At 42.9% G+C, this 22,061-nt stretch overlaps 1 protein-coding gene across 2 annotated transcripts in view; it reads left to right on the plus strand.

The window, feature by feature from the left end:
- NT5C2 (5'-nucleotidase, cytosolic II) overlaps positions 1–22,061 on the plus strand; it is a 51,438-nt gene that overhangs the window by 20,941 nt on the left and 8,436 nt on the right. For both annotated transcript variants that reach the window (XM_057379631.1, XM_057379623.1), the window contains 5 exons: positions 718–791; positions 17,672–17,789; positions 19,186–19,281; positions 20,586–20,677; positions 20,869–20,926. In XM_057379631.1, coding sequence (XP_057235614.1) covers positions 718–791; positions 17,672–17,789; positions 19,186–19,281; positions 20,586–20,677; positions 20,869–20,926 — 438 coding nt within the window. The remainder of the gene's footprint in view (positions 1–717; positions 792–17,671; positions 17,790–19,185; positions 19,282–20,585; positions 20,678–20,868; positions 20,927–22,061) is intronic.

The following is a 22,061-nucleotide window of genomic DNA, read 5'->3' on the forward strand; positions in this document are numbered from 1 at the left end:
CATCTAAAAGGGCCTGGAAGTATTCAGCCTAGATTCTCCTTGCAATAAGCATTAATGGTAAAAGTGGAATTTACAAAATAGCAGTTGGCAAGTTTCAGAGCAGTTATAAGTAAAATAATTTTCTTCACAATAGAAGTGGCATATCTTGTGTATGAAAATTTTTCTCAGTTGCTCTTTTTCAGAGCTTTATTAAGTGTTTTTAATGGTATTGGTGAAAATGTGAAAATAGATCTGTTTGAGTTTACTTTGAATTTCCAGATACAGTTCCAAAGAGGAGTCAAGTGCTGTGAATTTATTCACAAAAATATTATTTTATTTGCCTTGTTACCTTTTAGTAATAAATTGTTTTAATCAAGCGAATTATATTGCTTTGCATCCACTGCTTCCTCATCCTTTGAGGTTTGAATTCTGCTTCAGGAGGTTTTGCACTTCTATTCTTAGGAATTTTTGCAGGTCACATGCAAGGCCGTGTGTGTGTGTGCATGCATGCGTGTATGTCTTTGGACAGCATACCAATAATTAGAATAACTCTGCAAAGTCATGGCTTTGCTTCAGGAGAACTCACAAAAAATGATACTTGCGTCTGTTTTCAGGTATATTTTCTGATTTCGACTTATAATAGCCAGACATCCTGACAGCAGCAGAATGTGTTTCTTCTAAAATGTGAGTATTTTGAAAATGCTTGTACCTATGGTGATATTTCTTCTCTCTTTTCAGGGTCTTTGTAAACAGAAGTTTAGCCATGGAAAAGATAAAGTGTTTTGGTTTTGATATGGACTATACACTTGCTGGTGAGTATCTCCTTAAATTTTTTGACCACTGACTTAATTTGGAATGTTGCTTCTTGCTGAGCAAAAACCAGAAAAATGCTGATGGGGCTAGTCCAGTTAACAGGTGCTTCTTCTATTAGTAAATGTATCTCTCAGTATTCATTACACTTTCATTTTAGGTGCTTCCCTTARATTTGTAATCTGCAAACTGTATTTGACCACAAGCCATTTTACTGTAGTGCAGTTTCAAGTGATGATGGGTGTCAAGAAAACTAAARCTTAATAAGTCTGATTGCTTCCTTATATTCCAATTTATTTTGACAGTGCCCCTTGTGCATGCTTGTATAACAAGGTCATTTCTTTTATCCTTGGTGCATATAGCAGGCTATAACTTTAGCCAGCAGGTTCTCCTGTGTCCTGGGAGGGTCATTTTTGAATAGGTTTTCCTCCTTTCCCTTCCTGGGTTGGCCCATTTGACTCATTTTGAGAAGAGGCACGGCAGGGGGAATGCCTTGTGTCATCTGAACGAGTTAATTTGGAAAGCTTTGCCCATTCTTTATGACAGATAAGCTTTGGGAGGTTGYGTAAGAGTTTTAGTTTCATAAAATGGCTTGCATGACTTCTCCATCTTTCAGATACTCAACAGGCAAGTTCCCTGAGAGTTTTGATGAGAGGAAATAAAGCTACCATTTTCTTCATAGTCAGACTTGCATGCTATATGTTTTGAGGAAGGAAGAGATAAAAAGCTCATTTCACTTTCCTAGGTTATAGTATCACACAGGCTGTGTCATGCAATTCTGCCTTCTTTCTCATTACCACTTCCAAGGTTATGGATAAAAAGTTCCTACCACCATTAATATTTCAGTTTAGAGTTGTTGTCTGTGTGAACTGAGAAAATGTGAGAGTAGAGTGTCAGGGTCACCTAATAATAGGTTAATGCAGTATGTCAGCTGTGGTCATCTGGTTACTGTGTACTGAGAAGGAATGAGAGATGAGTGATGTGGCTGGGGACAGTGTGAGGGTCAGGAACTGGGGTCAGAGGCTAAGTGAAGGGCAGGAAGGTTTCCATAGGCTCGTGGTTCAGCAGCAAGGAGCAGTTTTGGAGACTGTGGCAGGTAAYTGAAGTTTGTATTTAGATCACTTCCTTGTGTTCTTTTATCCATGAGGAAGTAGTTACAGATAAAAGGTTTAGTTGTTCAATACCTTATTTATACATCTGTTTAAAGTTCTTCTCACCTTTTAAGTCGTGAAGTATATTGTTGTTAATCTGTGCTGAGTATGACTGCAGGCACGTGCTTTCTGTTTGTGTTTCCCAGCTGTGACAGTCTTGTGGCAGTGCTTTTAAGGAGTGCATGAAAAACAGCTGTTCAAGAATGAATGCTTAAAAAAAAAAAAAAAAAAAAAAAAAAAAAAAAAGAAAAAGTTATGGGTTTCAGTTCAGTAACAGAAAAACAATTTCTGTGCCTTTTGCAAAGGAAGCAGCAGCACTTCCCAARGACCCAGGTGATCCCAGTGGGGCTGGTGTGGAGCATAAAGCGTGTTGCTAATTTTCATCCTGACAGAAGGAGAGCTTTAGCACTGTCCTCACTTATGTGACTGTTCATTTTACTCAAATGTTGCTTGTTCCTGTAAACACAGAACAGATGTATTGTTATCCACAAAACGATGCTTGGTTTGATAAAAGGAAAAAATGTGAATGTTTCAAGCATCATAAAGCAGTACCAGGGACATAAAAACCTGGGGCTTCCAAGGCTGGAAGGTCACAGTGCTCCAGTTAAGCAGGCAAAGTTAGTGCATTCAGGGGAATTGAGTGACARGGGTGGGAGGCAGAAAAAAAAATGGGATGTGGTCTGAGCAGAAAACTGGAAATCTTGACCCCTCTGGGGTAAGCTGCTGTCCAGTGATTTTYTCCATGGTACAACAGAGATAACAGGTGCAGATAATTTTACTAGGAGTTGTGAGAATGTAATTAGGTTGGAAAGCCTTTTGCAGATGAAAAACATTGTGACTGGTAAGTACTATTTCCCTTTTTAACACTTAAGCTGGAAATTAACATATGAAATGACCTGTTCATTTTCTTATGTCTCAGAGTCATCCTTTCCTCTCCATGTGGGCTTTTATTATCTGAACATTATTTGCTATATATAGCTTTCATAGGAGAAAAAAATACTTATTCACTGCAGGGGCTTTAAAGAGTGCAGTGTTAGAATATGATTACAATTATATTAAATTAATTGGAAACAGTAATGAAGAAGTGGGACAAGTGAAGTATTACAGCYGTATGCTGTAGGTAGTGCATTGATTAGACACTGTTGTGTTTTCTGACTGGGCACATTATCCCTCACCCAGTCTCTCACATGGACATGCTACTTGTCTTGATTAAAAAAAAAAGAAAAAAAAACAGTGTAAAAAGCCAGTTTATATGCAATTTAACATCTGGAAATGGTATCTGCATACCAGATGGTGCATGCTGAGCAGAAGCCTTTTGGAGACTGTTCAAAACACGTAAATAGGCCAAGGAAAAGAACAGAAGTGTCTCCAGTGTCATTAGCTCTTCATCTAATTTTCTGCATTACGTAGAAATGCAGAAAACCTTCAGACGTTGCTAGGCCACTTTTCTGTGAAGTTTTTTTAAAATATCCCAATCTTTGTACTCAACAACTGAAGACAGGCAGAGTCACTGACCCTGCCAAAATCTCCCCTTCTGTTGTGAACTTTCACATCAGAAATAAACTGATGAGAGTCATACATTTGAMATCACATAAGTGATTATTTTGGAACATGTTGAATTACTTGTCTTGTAAAGATGTGCTCCTGTCTCTTGTCTCTCTTCTTTCCAAATCAATGACCACTGGTAGCACCAAAAGCCTTCCTTAGGAGGTGGTTCAGTACCACAGAAGTCAGAATCATTTGATGTATTTTGAACTCTAGAAGCTTGAGATAGTGTTATTCTTGTACCTTATGAATTTAAGGACACAGACCTACTTACAACAACCATCTTTTCTGTCTAGAATAATCTAATTTTGGTAGGGATGTGGCATTTCCATTTTGAAGTCTGTAGTAACAGCTACCATGCACATGCTGCAGTGATCGTGTTCTACTACCAGCATGTCTGAGAATGTCAGCTTGCCAGCTGAGAGCTGTTTTAGTATCATCATCTTACACTGCACATAAAGTACAACTTCATGTGTTATTTTATAGAGTAGTATTTCTCGGAGTTATTAAATTAAGGAACCACTTAAYTCAGAATTTAAAAGAATTCAAAGTTGTCTGATACAGCATTGCTGCAGTGTTTTTGTTCGCTTTCAAAGTCAAAATTAGGTTAAACTTCCAATTTTTGTAAATGACTCCTGTGTTCCCTGATTGTGCTTGTCTCTTTTCTTGCATWGGGTTGAGAAATACCGTTAATGGCTGGGTTGGGCAAACAAAGTCTTTTTGTGTTGAAGAGCCTGAAGGTTTTAGCTTTTTCTTCTGAGAAATGATGGACCTTACATAGCTGAATTTGTAATCACTGTAATTACAGCTAGAATTAATTTTGACTGCTGGGAAAATAAAATGAAAGCAAATTGAAATAACTCTCACAGGTTTTAGATTTCTTGTTTTCCCATAAAGGATTGTTGTTGTATCCTCATGGGGTGAATAAGATSTCTTACATGTATGGAAACTCCCAAATCTCACTAGGTTCATGTGCTGGAGGCAGTAATAGTAGAGACTCAGAAATCTGTGTTAGGTATGAAACTGGCTGTCTCCTTCCTATTCAGTCTCTTTGGGAATCACATTTAGTACACAAAATGATGTTTTTTTAAGCTGGGTGTTCTGGGGAGGCAAGTGGAAGGAGCAGGAAGAGCAGCAGGCTTTGACTCTGGTTTGTATGCTTAGTTAARTAGTTGCCACTTAAAATCTTGCAGCGTTTGACATAAGCAAGAGTCATCAGCTATTTCAGCCCTTGCTGTTGGTGGAGGTTAAGGCAAGTTTCTGTGATGTTATGCAGCCCTTCATTCCCTGCCTCTGACCTTTCTGCCTGCCAGCCTGGGAGCGAGGCCCTGCCAGCTCCCTGCGGTGCCCTTGCTCCTTGGAAAGCCACGGCATTACACCCAGGGCTGAATTTACTGTCAGGGCAAAACTAAGWATTTCTGAACTGTTTAAATTAGAGAGATGGAAGGCTATTTTTGTAGTTATTTTTTTTTCTGTTTGGTAAATAGTAGTTTCATGTATTATCCAAATGATTCATGTCTGATTATTCATCCAGCCAGAAGACCAACAGTCACTAACAATTCTGGTCTGCCTTCCTTTTTTCACTAGTACTGTCAAAACTGCCCTTGCTTTGGTAAAATAAAATGTTACATGCAATCCAAAAGATTCACAGCCTTCTCTGTTTTGTGTTTRCTGCTAAGTGCAGAAAGTAAAATAAAGATCTTCACTGCTACACTCACCTGAGCCATGAGGAGTTGGTGACACCCATTGGAAATGCAGCAGAGACTGGTTTCACACAGCATTTTATTTGGCTGCTTTCTTCTCATCGTGAGCTACACTTAATTATTAGATCTGGATCCAAATAATGCAGGAGGCCTTGGCATTACCAGCTCCTAAATGGGACAGGCTGCACAATGAGGTGATGGATAGAACCAGAGCAGAGCTAAAGCAGTGGGGTTCCCAAACTGGCTGTAATTTCACACTGGGCCATTGGCAGATGGAGAGGGATAGTAAGAATTATAAAACAAATTGTGCTTGAAAAGATTCGTCTGTGACTACTCTTCTTCTCCAAAAGTTACAGCCTTGTTGAAAGTTTTATCTTCTATTCTGAAGTAGATAAGAGGTAATATTAGTAGACAGGATGSTTTCATTTGGAGTGCTTTTCCTGTGCTTTATTCATTGCTGCTTCTGTGTTCTCYAGAAATTGATAATAAAATTATCATTGGCTGCTGAAAACTGTTTCAATAAAAGTGCAAGGGAAATGAGGCTTGAAAAGTACTGATTTTATTGTGTGCAAATGTGATTAATGCAACATAATCTGATTGGAATATAGCTTGTGTCCTGGAAACATTGCCAATTTAATGCCAAGGTTTGGTGCACTGAAAAGATTTTATTGCAAAATTGCTTATGCTTTCAGCTTGTAGCATTTCCCTTCTCACATGGGAAAAGACATGGGAGAAATAGCTTTAGTCTTTCCCAACTTAATCCAAAGTGCAACATGCATAGACAGGTTCTGCCCCTTCCTCAGTGGGTGTTTGTCAAAGCCATCCTTGCAATTTGGAAGAGGAAAGCTTTTCGCACTCTCATCTTATTTTTGAAATGTTTTTCTTTACCTGTTGACTCTGTAAAAGGTACACTCAGCCAGAGGGTAGAATTGGATTGTTGCTGCGTGTGATCTGGGAGAACAGGTGACAGCAGAATTGAGAACTGGTTCTTCAATCCACTATTTTTACTGTAACTGAGTTCTGTCAGGTTCCTGTTTTTCAGTCTGCACAACTGAGAAATGGGACTAATGAATTTGTACCTTGTATGAAAAAGTTTGTGGGTTGCACAAATGAAAAACAAATTATAAATGTGGGAGTTTTATGCATGAAAGATTGAACAGAATGGTTAAAAAAACTGAGATTGTAATGTAAACAACTACAACATATCTGAATGTCAGTTCAGCTGCTGTTATTATCTGGTTATTGGTACTGAAGTCCAATACAAATGTTCTAATGAGGCTGTCCTGTTAGGGTAAAGGTTTGCCTTTAGTTTCATCATGATGTAAGGACTAYAGGCTTTGAGGTTCTTTCAGGGAGATTCTAAGCAGTTTTGCTTCTTTCCCAATTTGCTGGGTAATGCAGTTCTTTGTTTCATACAGAAATAGTGTGGTGTCTGGAGAAAGGAATCGGTAGATGTGCTGGAGAAAGGAATCGGTAGATGTGCAGGAGAAACCTTCCAACTCTCCTGGCCAGGACCGGGAGATGCCCTGACTGTCGCACATCTGCTGTCTGCCTTTTCACATTTGCACATTGCCAGTTTGACAGGTGCAGATTTTGCAGATTTCAGAGGCTGGTTTAGCCATGGGTGTTTCAAAGCTAGAGGCACATGGAGAAGCCAAGTTGTTCCGAGTATGCTTTGAGCTGSATGTCATTTCAAATACCAGTGCAGTGGTTATTGTCCTTGCTCTCTTTGTGTTGCTGCTCTTCAGAGCCTGACCATTTAAAGCTGTGTAATGAGCAGATGAGGTCTGGAGCTGTGGGATCTCACATGCTGGCATTGGGAATGAGGAGKGGAGAAAGCATGTGTTGCTTGCTTTGTCCCAGTAAATCACGGACTGACAAACTGCTAATCTGCTGTCTGGGGATTCTTGAAGAATCAGAGTGATAAACAGAAGCTGCTGAAAGAACGAATCTTCACAGTGTAAGGAAAGTTTCAAAAGCTGCTATATTCTGTTTTCTTGCTCTTAAAAACATGATGATAACACCAAGCTGGGTCAGCAGGCTGTTGGTATACCAAGGCTGTTAGTATTTCATGTCTTGCCAGAGGATGAAAATAGGGAGGCATTTTTCAATCTAATCGACCCCCTTATCTAGTAATCTTAATACCACAACAGAGTACTATTAAGGTGCAAATACCCTTGTGATGACTCAAACAGCTCACTCTGTAGGAGGAACCAAAGCTGAGAGTACAGAAGGCTTTAACTCTGAGATCACATGTGTGCCATTGCTTTGTGAATGCCTTATTTTAACTTCTGTATGTGGCTTCTTGCCAGCACGGGCACTTGTGCAGCATCTGAGCCCAGGTGCACACTGTTAAACAAATGTGTAGCCTTGGAGGCTCACTCTCTTCAGTTAATACAGAGAAAAATAAGAAGCTGGATCTGTTTGGACACTGATACTCTTGAAAAATGCCTTGGATATATTGTATTAATGACTACTATGCCTCTTAGGTAATTTCCTCCTTATTTCTAGACGCTAGCAAATAATGTTTGAACCTGAAGCCAATGCAACTATTTCTTCCTTGTTCATAAGTCTTCATTGAAGAACTAAGCCCATATTTTGGCACAGTAGTTTGTTTCCATGGAAATGCAGGGATATTTCCAATATGGGATTATAACTCACATTGGGCTGTATCTGAGAGAGGTAAATTGTGAAGGCTACTTGTTAAGCACAAAACGCTGCTCTCTGGTGTCAGGGAAACTATAAAAATTTCCTGTAAAAGAACAGGTGACTCTRTAGACATCTTTAAAATATTCATCCAGTGCAAAGAAAAGTTATACCAACTATTAAAATAGACAAACTGAAGTTTCCTTGAAATGCAGAGTCTGTCTGAGTTGCTTCTGTCAAATGTGACCTCAGTGCTGCTGTTCTTCCCTCAAGCCATTCATTTTTATGCAGCAGAAGAAATCTTTCCAACACTAAGCTCTGCTCTGCCTGCCTCTAAGGCATATTCAAACAACCTAAATCTTTGTTACATCGAAGGCAAACAAAGTGCARCAGCAGAGAGCTAAAAATATCTGGAATTTACCAATGAGAGCACTAATAAGCCTGCTTTGGGAAGAGTTAAGGCTGATGATTCTTGACAACACTTGTTTTTAACACAAGTTGAAACGCAGCACTAAAAACAAGCTGAAGTGTAGACCCAGTAATTCACAGCCAGGCTGCACACACAGTGCTGTGTCAGTCCTTGAAGCCACAACAAATCCTGGCTTTCCATACCCTGTTAGCATGCAGAGCGGGAGAAGGGAGCTGATACAGTTCCAGGTTAGAGGTTTTAGAGCTGAAAGCTGTGCTGTGCGCTTGGGGATGTTTGCAGGAGCATTAGAGGTAAGGAATTTTCCACTGCTCTGAGGCTGCAGTGGGTGCGTCGCTGCTTTGTGGGCTCTGCTGGTGCTGCTCCTTAGGGGAGCGCTGCTTTCCACCCAAACCTTGTGCTTGGCATCGCCAGAAAAGGGTGCCAGGGAAGCTTACGTCCAAAAGATTCAACCCCTCAGATGATTAGTGACCCTTGCCTTAGTTCCTGTTATCAGATTTACTGTCAAAAACATCTGTGGGCACAAAGGCGCAGTGCACGAACTGGCTGCTCATGCACGGCAGAGCAGCTTGTGTGTTAAGAAAACAAAAGTATCCTGGGATGCACCTGGAGGTTTTGTCAAGGTTCTGTTTGCTGATCACTACTAACACATGGTTCTTMGTGAAAGAGAAAAGGCACATTAAATATTAAAGTGTGCTTAAAAGCTAAGCTTTGTCTTACTGAACACGTCACTTCTGTGTTTGAAAAGGTTTCTCTGGGTAAGTGAAAATTATACTCAATATGGCAGCAGTTTCTTCTCATATAGACTGAAAAATTAAAAGTTCAAAGAAACAAAGCAKAATGTTACTACTTGTTTTGTTTGGTATTACAAAAAGTCTATTTAAATATAGGCTGAAATGCTACAATTCTGCTTTGCATAATACCGTACGTTTCTATTTATGGTTTAGTGTTTAAAATCAAACCCCAGGAGTCAAGAGGACTGGAGTCTGTTCCTACTTGGTTTTCAACTCATTTTGACTGTAGACAAACCCTTTATGGTCACAGTTCAGCCGAGTTCATAAACAAATGGCAAGTCAGAAGTTCACCACGTTCCTAATTGAAAACAGATGAGTTGTCCCATGGGCTTCATTTGGGATTTCTTGTGGTTGCAATTAGGCACGTTTACCACTCTGTCAGTTTGTTTACACTCACTGAGCTCCCAGGTCAGCACAGCACAGAGGTGCTCCACTCCATTGCCTGCACACAGGGCACGTGTTTACGTGGGCAGAGATGACCCACACCACTGCTGGACACACCAGAGCTTTAAACAGGAGTGTTTTTCCCTGCAGTGGCTGTGGCAGGAGTTGAGGTAACATTTGGTGTGTCTTTGGAAAAAGAGATGCAAGGTAAGGGGATCTGGAGGTCTGTGCTAATCCCKATTCCTGGGATAACCGAGCCAGCTGAGTGTTTGTACAGAGTGTCCCACAGTACAGGTACCTCTGCAGGGCTTCTGGTTCTCATGGGAAAGAAAATCCTCAGCTTTATTTCCAGTGCAAAGTGACAGCACCCTGCCAGGCTGTGCAAGCCAAGCGTGAGTCTGGGCTCCCGTCAGAGCTGAGCAGTCTGACTCCACTGTCAAAACTGAGGGTAGTTAACACCCAGGTGTGAAACTCAAASACGACATTTCAGATTCCTTCCTGTGTAAGTAATGAATTATTTTAACATGGAGAGCAGCATAGCTTGAAGAGTGTTAGCATTTCCCTTTTGTTGTGTTTCAGTGGCAGTGTCTGACAGTACCTGCCTGATTAGAAAAGTTCTGTAACACRGAAGCTGAAGTCATTGGTATGCCAGAGCAGAAATCCTCCTCTTTCCCACTTGTATCCTAAAAGTGGCATTGCTCTGTAACGAGTTTTGACGATAGATACCCTGAAAGGAGGGTCAGTGTGTAGAGGTCAGATAGCATTCCTCGCTTCCTGGTTACYCCTGGGGATCCTCAGACCTCCGGCCCTACAGCTGAGACAGAACTCTCCCCAAMCTATGGCAGTGTGTGAAATGCTTGCCTAACGCTTTGTAGTGCATTTAATTGGTATTGTTATTTCAGTGGAATTTATTTTGCAATTATGACCTGTGTCCCAAACACCTCCAGAACTGGCCACTGACTGTTTCCCTCTGGATTCTCAGCTGGAGTAGCAAGTCTGGTGATCAGAAGTGCCATGGGATGAGTATTTGGAGCTTGTGTGAAATAACCAGTGGTGGTGCTGTCGTGGAGGGGTGACTGTCACAGACACAGTGTAGTGGACATTAAATGCCTGGCTTTGGGGCCATGTGCAGAGGAGATATTGCCTGAATGGAGAACTCTGGGGATAGRTCTGTCCTGTTTTGGGACATTAGGATCTCATTTGACAGACGTTGTTGAGGCAGGAAACATTGATATTTGTACTGTTACTGGAGATAGCTTTGTAAAAGKGGATCTCCGTCCTCAAGGCTTTAACTAAGCAGTTTTTGTCATCCCAACACTGATACAAATCTGTTCCTAATACATACTTGCATTACCTGTTTGTGGTGCAATTCAGAGCAGCACTTTGATCCTGCTCTTTAAGTCAGGTTTGTGTAATTTCAGAAATGTATTTGCACAAGCTTAATTATGCATGTTGTGCATGAGACTTATAAATCTGGGTACCAGCTCTCCACCTGCCTYTGTATGCCCCTAACTGCCTGATTTGCATGGCTTACTCACTGGGGAATAACCAGCAACCGAAACAACCTGTTTTCAGTTATTTTACTKTCATTTCTTCAAGACTTTAAGTAGTTGGGCAGCATTTCCTGTGCTTCAGAGAAAAGGCAAAACCCTGTGCATTGTCTGCYCACATTTTGCCTTATCTGTCTTTGTGTGACCTCTGGAGAACCCAGAGAGCTGGTAACATTTGTAAGATTGAGTATTTGTTTAAAGCTTTTTGCAACCCTTTTGGAGGAGGTCATCACCTCTAGTTTAAGAAATACTGATCTTATCTGGACACCTGAAAGTCAGCAGCACAGACAGTGCTCTCTCTCAGCACCTGTGTGGGGAAGGATCCAGACAGTGCCCGAGGGATCAGAGGGGGATGCACCACCTGCAGGAAGCAGCTGCTCCTGTGAAGTGCCCTTCCAGGCYGGGTTTGTTTTGAGGGGCATTGCAAGCACCTTTCCCTGGGCTGCTCTTGTGTTCCAGCAGGGAGAGAAGGCAGGTGMGGAGTTGGCTGATGGAAGGGATGAAACTCCTTCAGGAGCTGGGAGGGCGTCCTAGGAGAGTGGCAGATGGGGAAGAACCAGAGGCAGGCATGAGTGACACTTCAGGTCATCCCTTAGTGGTTCTGGCTCTGCCTCTCTGCCCAGAGGAGCTGCTCTCCCTGCAGGCTTCTGTTGCAACAACCACCCGAGCTTGTTTTTCTCTTCCTAAACCAGGATTCTGCTGAAGGGGAGCTGTTTCCTCAAAGCTGCCTTGTCACTGTTCCCAATTCAGGGGCTTTACCAGCACCAAATCCATTGTGGTTGGAAATAAAATGGCATGCAGGACTGGCTTGCAGGTGTGCAATTTGAGACAGCAAATACATCTCACAAAATGGAGATGACTGAAGCAGTGCAAAAAGGGCTCATTTTTTAACTCCCAACTCCTGCTTCTCTCCTAAGATCTATGAGTGCCTTGTCAGAAGTGATGGCAAGCCCTGGAACAAACCATGTTACATCTTCAGTGAGAAACTGCCCTGCCTGAATTTGAAATCTSTGTGTGTGTGGAGGAGAAACAAGGGAAGATACGGGCAGCCCCTGAAGGGCTTTCTTCTCCCCSCAGCTTAAGCAGAGCCATCACATGCACTACAGCCTTCCCCAGCTATTCATTTTGAAACAAAACAGGCTTTAAACGTTTATTTTCAGAGAAGCCTTCCAGGAGGTCTGCATACTTYTGTGGGCCATTTTTTGCAACATCATTCCAACGGGTTCAGCTTTGTAATTTAGTGCAAATTGGATGTCAAAGATAATTCTTGATTACTCTGTGCATACCGTAAGTTGCCATATAGCTCYGCTGTTCTCCCTGTGTGTGCTTGCCAGCGAGAGCACTGCAGTGCAGCTCTGTGTGCAGGTTTGGTGCTGGTTTATCCTGCAATGCTTTGCCCATGAAAGCCCAAGCAAAAGCGTGTCCAAGTGTACATTTGAATGCTGACATGCACCATCAGACTGAGCCGGTGTGCGTGGCTCTCACTGGGAGCACCTTCAAGGTGTAGGGCAAAATTCTTTTCTCAGGTTCCTAGAGTAGCTCCTCACTCAGTCTCCCAAGTCCCCTGCATTGACACTTGCAGACATTTTATAGTGTGAAAGAAAGTGYGTGTCCTGAAAGGAGTAATTTGTCACTGACTGAGGAATGGACCATAATGGTAAAGCTCCAGAAAAACCACGAGGCCTTTTCTTGAGCCAGTTGCTCTGCGTCTGAGAGAAACATGAACGGTTTGTGTCACTTGGGCAATGTGCTTGTAGCCTCTTCCTCCTAATTATCCCTGAGCTGATGATCTAAGACTGCTTTGTGGATATGAGGACAGAATTTTGCCTGCAGGATGCACGATTACCAACTGTGCCTCTTCTGTAAATCAGTTGTAAGTGTATTTGGAATAACTGCCAGGCCAGCTTCTGAGCTTACCAGAGGACAGAGCTCCAGCAGACACAGTCCCACATGGCACAGAGCTGTTGCAGTTTTAAAATCAGTCTGATTTTTTTCTTTAACAGGGGAGCCCAGTGTAACTCCGTCAAGCCTGGAGTGACACACTGAATCTGCATCTGCCTCATGTGAGTTAAAATCCTGGCAGCAGCATTTTGCATTAGCTGGAGCCTCTGTAGAGAGCTTTTTTTTTTCTTTTTCTTTTTTTTTTTTCCTTTTCAGGAAGGCTGTAAACTTGTAACTGTATGTGTCTTGGCAGCAAAGGTAAACACAACCACACAAATGCATGAGAGTTGCATACCTTACTGCACAACCCCTGCTCATTCCAGACCAGCTTCCCTCCTAGCATGTCCTGTGTCAGTCAGGGACACCCGAACTCATCACAGACCCGAAGGCTTGCAGTGTTCACTCCGGGGTACTGCATTTTACCTTTTAATGGTGTATTGTTAAGCCAAATGATGTTGTTAAGGGGAAGCTGAAATGCTGTCAACTGGCTTCTGTTTTTTTTAAAACATTGAGTTGTTTTCTTACCACCCTGGTGGCATAATCCATGAGCACTGGGTGCTGATTGCCCTGTGCTGCTGAAGATTTGCCTGTGTTGGAACAGGACTATTAAAATAACAATTCCTCTGGAGCTGGGGACTTGGCTTGGTGGCAGARACGTGGCCATCAAGCAGTAAGAAAAAGAAATCTGAGTAAGTTGTAGCACRTGCTTTGGTTTTACTGTCATCCCMTGTGTGTTGGGCAAGGATGGTGTGMAAATGTGTTTGTGGCTCTGCCTCCTCCCCTGTCACAGAGTTGGGGGCACTTGAAGACCGGGCCCTTCTCAGCTGGGTGAAAGGGCTGAGCATGGAGATGCCACATGGCAAAGAGCTGAATTCATGGCATTGCAGTGACACACAAATTATATCCATCAGAGATACCAGRATTCAGCACCCAGGTCTGAGGGAGGGGATATTCCAGCAGTTTAAAACCATTTTTTCATCATGCAGCTGCAGAAAAAAATATTGCTCTGTCCTCTCTACTGTTTCCTCACAGCTGTCTGAAGTAAACAAGACATGAGAGAGAACAACGAGCCCTGAATACAATATTGAAATACATTTTTTCATCTCACAACACCTGTAACTGGGGTATCTTCCCCAAATGTGCTGCCACAGTTGCAGCAATGTCAGCCTGTCCGTACTTGATCTGAGAAGGTGGATGGTTTGTTTGCCCAGAGGAAGCTCCTGTTACTCAAACAAGCTTATGAGAAATGTCAGGGGGTTGTGGCTCGTTCCAGYTGATGCAGCCAGTGCTGTGGTGTAGGGTGCTGTCAAGGTGGGCTCAGGGGGCTCTCAGTCTCTTCCCAGCTGTGTRTCTAATTAAAGGAAAGGTTAACTGGAACAGTAGGTATGCTGGTAACTAGAGAATGCTTATTGTCTCTTTCACAAGTGCAGTTCCCTGTGTATCTGTTTAGTTCATATGTGAAGAAGGCTCTCATTTTCCAGATATTGTGGAGTAATAGAAAAATAGAGATGGGATCTGAGGCAAGAATGAGCTAATAGTTTAGTTTTATTCAAAGAGACATCAAGGAAGCAAAATCTAGGGCTTGAGAATTAAGGAGAACAGCTGTCCCCCCAAAAGAAACATTTCGATTAATCCTGATCAGTCTAATGTACTGCCTCAGCAGAGATTTGGGATGATGAAGGCTGAGGTTGATACCTCTTCTTCAGTCTTTTTCCTAATGGTGCTTCAGCTTGTTTCCTTGGACAGTTGAAAGGAGATCTGTGGTGATTTTTCTAAGACAGAGATGCAAATACACAAAGAAATAAATTGAGTGAGGGCATTTTGTGAGCAGCTGACCTCGTGTCCCACACAGCTGGTGGAGTGTTAACAAGATACAGAGATTGCTCATCAGGAAGCCCTGCAGTTTCTGTGGAAAGGCTCTGCTGGAGCTGTTGATGAACCACTTCTGCTTGTCCAGAGATGCCAGTGTGCTCCATGTGTGTGGGCAGCATCACCATGGTTGGTGAGTTTAGAAAGAGAAGGGTTTCCTTGAATAAATGTTTCGTTTGAAAGTGGTGTTTTATGGATTAAGCTGATAACATGGTCAAATTCCCAGAAGGCGAAGAAGTAGTGCAGCAGCTTCATGGGCAGAGCGGGGCATTGGAGTCTGCTTCACATAACGGGGAATTTTGCAGGGCTTTCACATTCTGAGAATACGTGCAGGTGTATTTATAAGCGTTTTCCCTGGGAAGTGCCTTTGCTGTCCTGAATGAGAGGAATTCCTTGTTCCAGATGATGCTSTGGTGTCACTCTCACAATTTTGTTCATCCACCTAACTGCCTATTGCTCCCTCCAACTCCAGCTCACTCCCCTGARTTGCCTTGTCAGTCACTGCTTTCTTCATTAGCTGTATTTTTTGATTGCTTATTCCTATCTATAGCTCAATCAATCCTTTCATTTCCTAAAGGACAGAAAAGACTTCGTGCATTGAATGTTGTATCATGTTGTTGATGTTTGCCATTGGTATAATATTGCTTGATGATTTGATAACTTTATTGATTTTAGTTATCTGTTTAAGACTATTACAAGTTTGCTTATTACATTTTTATGCTGTTAGTTTAATGGGGAAAATTAACACTTGGGATTCTGGTACTTTTTAAATTATTAAGAGATACAGGAGCCCTCTGTCATGGGTACTRTGATCTCAGTCTTTTGACAGTTATTTCATCTTAAAGTCCTTGCCTTTTTGATTTTTTTTTTTTTTAGTACTTTATATATTTGCTTTTCCTCTCAAATTGAACTTCTGTATCCCACAGTGTATGTATGTGCTGGTGATTACCTGGGCAGTATAGACAATGTATATGATTATATATTCTGAGGCCCACGGATGTGTTAGATCTTTCTCAGGAAAAGCAGTTTTCTTCTAATGAGTTGTCYGTGTAACTTGCACATTTTCAGCTAAATTTGAAATATTCAAGTGTTTGAGGCAGTTGGRCCCATTGAACCCATGGTAACCCTCACTGCAGTGAAGGGTTGTATTTATTGTATTTATTTGTCTTAGGACTAGTTTAAGACAGCAACATTAGGGTATCCCATTCTTCAGGGGAAGGGAGTACCCAAGATTTGTAGGTGCTCATGGTTGTAAGGAGTGACAAAAGTCAGAGGATCCAYAAAAGCTTATGAACAAGAAGTTTTATTAGTAAATTACACACTTGGTGTGAAAATTGGTATGTTAGTCCCTGACCTCCTAGTATAAGCACACAGCAGAAGGTTTTGGATAAATGATGGGGTAAAAGGGAAGAGAGAAAGAGAGAGATGAATGAAAGAGAGGGAGAGAGAGAGAAAGGAAGAAAGCAAGAAAAAGAGATCACCAGTCCTGGCAKCAGCGCTGATCCAGCTGATGGGGTGTCCTGGGGCACATGCATGCCTGGKCTTTGTGGGGATGCCTTTTTATAAAGCACTTGTCCCCACCTTGAAAACAGGGTTCTTGCTTTGTGTGGAAATCAGTTACCATGTCCGCTCCATTCTTACAGACCTTCCTGAAATTGGGTCTTGGGTGGTCTTGATCTCCCCCCTACAGTCCATGCCTSCTTCTCAACCTCAWTCCTTCACTTGAGCTGTGCTGGGCTTATCTCCAGGACCCAGAACAAGGACATTTGTCCCAGAAAAGTGCAGCCCTCACCTCCACATAGCCCCCTTCTCCAGCCACATCCTGTTCTTTCTCACAACATGTTATTACCAACAACCCTTGGTTGTTATTACCAACAATCCTCGGTCAGTCTCGCAACTGCCCAGCTGTCTCAGTGTTTGACACATGCACATTAGYCCCTTATCTTCTGGGYTTCTGCAGACATGCAGCGAGTGTAAACACACTGCCAGAGARACACTGTGATTTCCATCTGTCCTGATTGCCTTTTAGATGTTAATTTAATGATCTGATTAAACAGTAACATTTTCAGTACATGGGAAGGTCATTTGCAGGAAGAAGAGAGGCTGCATGGTAGGAATGACTTAGTTGAAAGAGTTCCATTTCTTTTACATGGAATGAAGGGAAGGTGTGTGTCCCAGATGAGCAGCTCCTCTGACAYGTGAGAGCAGTGAGCTTGCTTTAAAAAGCAGTATTTTGATACACAAGGGTAATAATGAACAGATTTTTACAGTACCATATGGTGTTATTAACAAACAAATCATATGTTAACTTGACAGCTCTACCTTCAAGCTAACTTAGTCTGCAGCGAACATTAATTCCCCTGAGATGAAATCTGGAGCAATACTAAGCTTTGGGATTGTGTCCAGAGCACTAATAGTAGCACAGAAGTGATGAAATTYAGGCTCTCTAACCTCCAATACGTGTACTTTCACAATTTATTGGTTTCTTTATCGGCCTTGCAAAAACACAGCAAACCAAAGCCCAGTTGGAGCAGGTGGAACGGGAGTGTTYATGCATCTGCTTAACAGGACTGCAGGGAGAGGAGCTGCTTTTTGAAATACATTTTCCTGATGCAGAGAACTGTGATAAAGTGATAGATATTTCATCTGGTGCACTCTGCTGCTGAAATTCAAACAGCAGCTCTGCTTTGCAGCAGCCCTGGGGAAGGAGCTAATTCCACCATGCTCTGGGCTGGGGGACCCGAGGTAGCAAAAGAGGGAATGGTGTATGGAGGAGGGAGGAGGGAGAATGGGTACATTACTTTTAATTGCCTTCTTGTTTAACCCCCTAGCTGTTTTCAAATTTTCTAACTGAAATCTCATCTTGGTACAGTGTATAAATCCCCTGAATACGAATCTCTTGGATTTGACCTGACCGTAGAAAGATTAGTTTCCATTGGATACCCTCATGAGCTGCTCAATTTTGTGTATGATCCTGCATTCCCTACCAGGTAAATGACTAACAGATACTGATGCTGCCTRCTTGAGGCCTTGAATACTTGTTCTGTTGAGTTCACAGGCGACATGTGAGGCCAGGTTTTCAGWTGTGGATGTGAAGCCTGAGGCTGACCACAGATCGTGGGGAAGGGAGAAGATTGTATGTGATCAGTATGTGGAGGGCCTTTGTACATGTGAATCCTTGCCAGCAAAGAGGGAGTGTGCAAGAAAAAAACCCTACTGAAAACATGGTCTAAAAATAGTCTTTCAAAGCAAAGACAGCAGAGATACAATTGGATTGGGAGCRAAATCAGATTCAGGCAGAGAAGGAGCCATTACTGTCCAAGAGGCTGCTGGGATGTCTCAGAACATTTTTTTAAATGATTTTAATTAGTAGTGTCCTGGTGTGTAAGACATCCTGAAAATTAAGCTGACAGTAAAAAAGAATAAAAGTGGGACCAATCYGGTTCACTTGTCTAGATGAATCAAATGTCAAAAGCATTTGATTTAGTAACTGCTTGATTTCTTAACTTTGAACTAAGGTAATGGTGCAAAGTYACTAAATTCCTACATTTTGTCTTTTGATGGGAGAGGTAAAAAGGGCATTGTTTATTTTAAACAGAGCTTTTATTCTAACTCTGCACCTTTAAATTCTTTCCACTTGTGCCTCTGCTGGATTTGGCTTCTTTGACTCCTTTGGGGTTTCCTTACAAAATACTGGACTAGAGGGTCTGTTGGTTTGTTCCAGTTTCAGTCTGGCAGCTTTGTTCCTTCCCTCCTCTCAGCGTGTTTTACACCAGGAGTTGCTGCTGGCTGTGCCCTTGCCTGTAACAAGGCATAGCCCTTCACAAGCCTGTGATGAGGACTCTATTAAATCCACTGTCTTCATCCCAGGGAGGGGACAGAAGGGATATCTCTGTGGGAAGGCTGCATTCTCCACATGCAAGCTGCTAGACAAGTGAGAGTTTTGCCAGAGTAAGAACTGGGAATGTCCAAAGCATTTTGTGCCATGGTTACACACCCCATCTGGCTTTGTCTGTGACAGAGCGATGAAAAAGTGGAGAGAAATTCCTGTATCACACCTCAGAGTTCCCTGCAGCCCAACAGGGGTGTCAGGGACCCACAAACACAGGTGTCAGGTCTGTGATCCCGTGGAAGAGGCTCACAGCTCCCCTGGTACGTGCACAGCTGAACCTCTCCGGGCAGGGGACTCTCCCACCTGCTGATCCTGGGCTCTGGTTGCTCACCTGCTGCCAGCTAAAAGGGACAGTAGGGACCCCATATGAATATGACAGCATCTCTGTTCTGATGTCCCACACCAAGTGAGCAAAGTTGTTCTAGAGCTGTTCTAGCTGCTGGTCACCCCTTAATGCACTTGCCTCTTCATATCCTAAATTGCTTTCTTAACAGAGGCCTGGTGTTTGACACCCACTATGGAAACCTGCTGAAAGTTGATGCCTATGGGAACCTCCTAGTGTGTGCACATGGCTTTAATTTCCTCAGAGGGTGAGTGCAGACTCTTGGCTGTTCTTTTTAATTTATACACTATAAAGTCAATTATCATCGGCGTGCTCATTGTGTAAGGAATTGCAGGGACTTCACTCACAGCATATGATGTGTACCTACAGCTCAGGACTAACTGGGATGCATTGAGGGGCTCAGGTACAGCAGCAGCCCAGATGTTTACAAGGGAAAGGACTTTGCCACCACAGGCACATCTGTAATGTGCTGGGAATAGAAGAACGTGTGCTGTGGGGAGGAGCTGATGGGATCATCCAGGGGCTGTTCTTCACCTGTCCTGGCTCAGTTTAACGTCAGAGTTTGTCAGTGAAAATGAAGCCATTGCATGAGGATTTGTGCCCATGAGGCTGTCAGCTCCACAGCCATTGCTAAAAAAGTTTAAAGGCCTGAGCTGGCTTGGGGTAAGAGCGAGCTTGCTCTACCCCATTGTGTTTCTGACCTTTGAGAGTGTCAGAATTGAGCACGGCATGCCATTTCCTGCAGCCTTCCCTGGCTGCTTGTGTTCCTCTTGTCCCAGAGAAGGTGCTTCAGGAGGCAGAGAGGACTGCAGTGCCATGTGCCTGTTGTGTCCCAGCAAATCTGCCCTCCCACATACCTGCTGCAAGGGCATATGGATTGAACGAAAGGTGAGCTCAGGGCCTCCAGGGTGACAAACTTTGTCATTGCAGGCCTCCCAAGTCCTTACATCAGGACTCCAAAATTTAGAAAAAGCTCTTGTATGCGCACTYAGGTTCCTCTTTGAGCCTGAAGTGATCTTTAGAAGTTCCAGAAATTAAGGAAACCGGAATGATGAGATGAGTTCAGGCATTGGCACCCTGCTGAGGAATTGCAGAGRGCCCCGAGCGAGCCTCCTGCAGCAGAGCCCGGCACACCTCTGGCTGAGAGCTGCTGGGGGAGTGGAGAGCAACACATGGAAAGTGGGGGAGAGTTTAAAACAAGCAAACAATGAAAGTGTAGATGGTTTAAAGCACCCTCCTAGCAGGCAGCATGGGGCTTAAGGTCGAGCTGTGGACTCWGGACCACTCTGTGTCCCTGTGTGGGCTCTGCTCAGTTCGCTGACTCAGCAGTGAGGGCTTTGTCGTGGCTCTGCCGGAGTCAGCGCAGGTGTTGAACACCCCTGGATGCACTTTTGCTCTTGTGCCAGCAGTGCATGTGGGAAAGCTGGATGTTGATTAAAGCACAGCAGACTTTGGTTAGCAGACTCTGCTACAACTCTGTTTTGCAGGTCAGCACATTTTATCTTCCTYATGTTTTGTGGTTTCATTCTTCTCCACTTTATTTATTCTTAGGCCTGAAACACGGGAGCAATATCCAAATAAATTTATCCAGAGGGATGACACAGATAGATTTTACATTTTGAACACGTTATTCAATCTACCAGGTGAGTCTAATGTGAGCCAGTGAGGGCCTCTTTCTGTGCCTTTTAAGCCAGTAAAGCTTTGCTGATGTTGTACTCTGCTTTTCTGTTTGGGTTTTTTTTACATGAACTTTCTTCTTTTGGGCACAAGGCCTAAAGTTAGCTGTCTGTATGATGTTATCCTTGTGTTCCAATCCCACTCTGTTTCCTTGCAGAGACCTACCTGTTGGCTTGCCTGGTGGATTTCTTCACTAACTGTGACCGGTACACGAGGTTCGTATTCCCTCCACTTTGAGGTGATGAAGGAACAGTAAGATTGTTATTATATAAAAGTAATACAGCACAGATGGAGCTGTTCCTAATATCAGTGGAGGCCCCTCAAGTGGTTTTGGTAGGGGAAAGCTCAGGCCCCTTATGATTTAGCAGTGATAAGCTGATCTATGTGTACAGCAGAGGCTGGTTCTGAGGGTTTCCTTCACAGGGTACATCGGTACCACCATGCTGACAGACACTGGTGTTTGGGGCAGCTTCTAGGACTGCAMATTTTGTACAGGGTGATCACAGGCACTGTTCAGTTAATTTTGAACCTGTGTCCTTTGGAGCTGTGTCTGAACTGGTACCTGAAAGGCTGAATTTCCTCAGCCAGTTACTTACCACAGATGCTTCATGTCATAATAAAGGACATTGCACACTTAGAGGTGAAGTGCTCAGGTGCACTGTGGTGTAACAGGCTGTTTGTGCAGCATGAGTATTTACCTTGCTGTCCTAARCATATAAGCATAAAAACAAGCTGTGGTTTTAACAGGCAAATGAGAATGCTGCTGTGCTGCTCATCACCTCATGTGATGGGTCGTCTTTRCATGTATGTGAGCAGAAGGCAAAGATTTAATGGGATTTTACCTGGGAGCAGAGGAAGTGTTTATGCTGGCAATCCATCAGGTGAAGTACCTTTTCTCAGGAGAGGCATGATGATTGCTGTCATAATAAATACAGGTCTGTGTAATCATTCTTGATTTCTTCTGATGCAAGCTGTCATGGGTGTCTCAAAGATACCTCCAGAGTATCTTGTAATTTCTAATGTTAACTCCAAGTGTTCAGCATAGAAGCATTTTCTCCTCTCAGCAGCATTACATTTAGTTGATTTCCATGACACTCCCCTTCTTTAGTGCTGGAAAGAGGGAGAAAGAACAGCACTCTGCTTATTCCCTCAGTACCATTTATCTTCTGTAAAAGGCTGCAAACTGCATTTTTTCAGTTTTCTGCAGTCTTTTTACCTTCTTGTAATACTGTGGGTGACAAGAGTTACAGTCTTACASAGAGGCACAGACACTCCTGGGTAACACACAGCTCCTGATAAACTGCGGTTGTAGCCTTCTTTCAAGTGTGAGCTGCAGTAAATTAGTAGATA

The sequence above is a fragment of the Malurus melanocephalus genome, unplaced genomic scaffold, assembly GCF_030028575.1.
Source record: "Malurus melanocephalus ecotype Western Australia unplaced genomic scaffold, MMel_1.1 scaffold_12, whole genome shotgun sequence".
Taxonomy (NCBI): Eukaryota; Metazoa; Chordata; class Aves; order Passeriformes; family Maluridae; genus Malurus; species Malurus melanocephalus.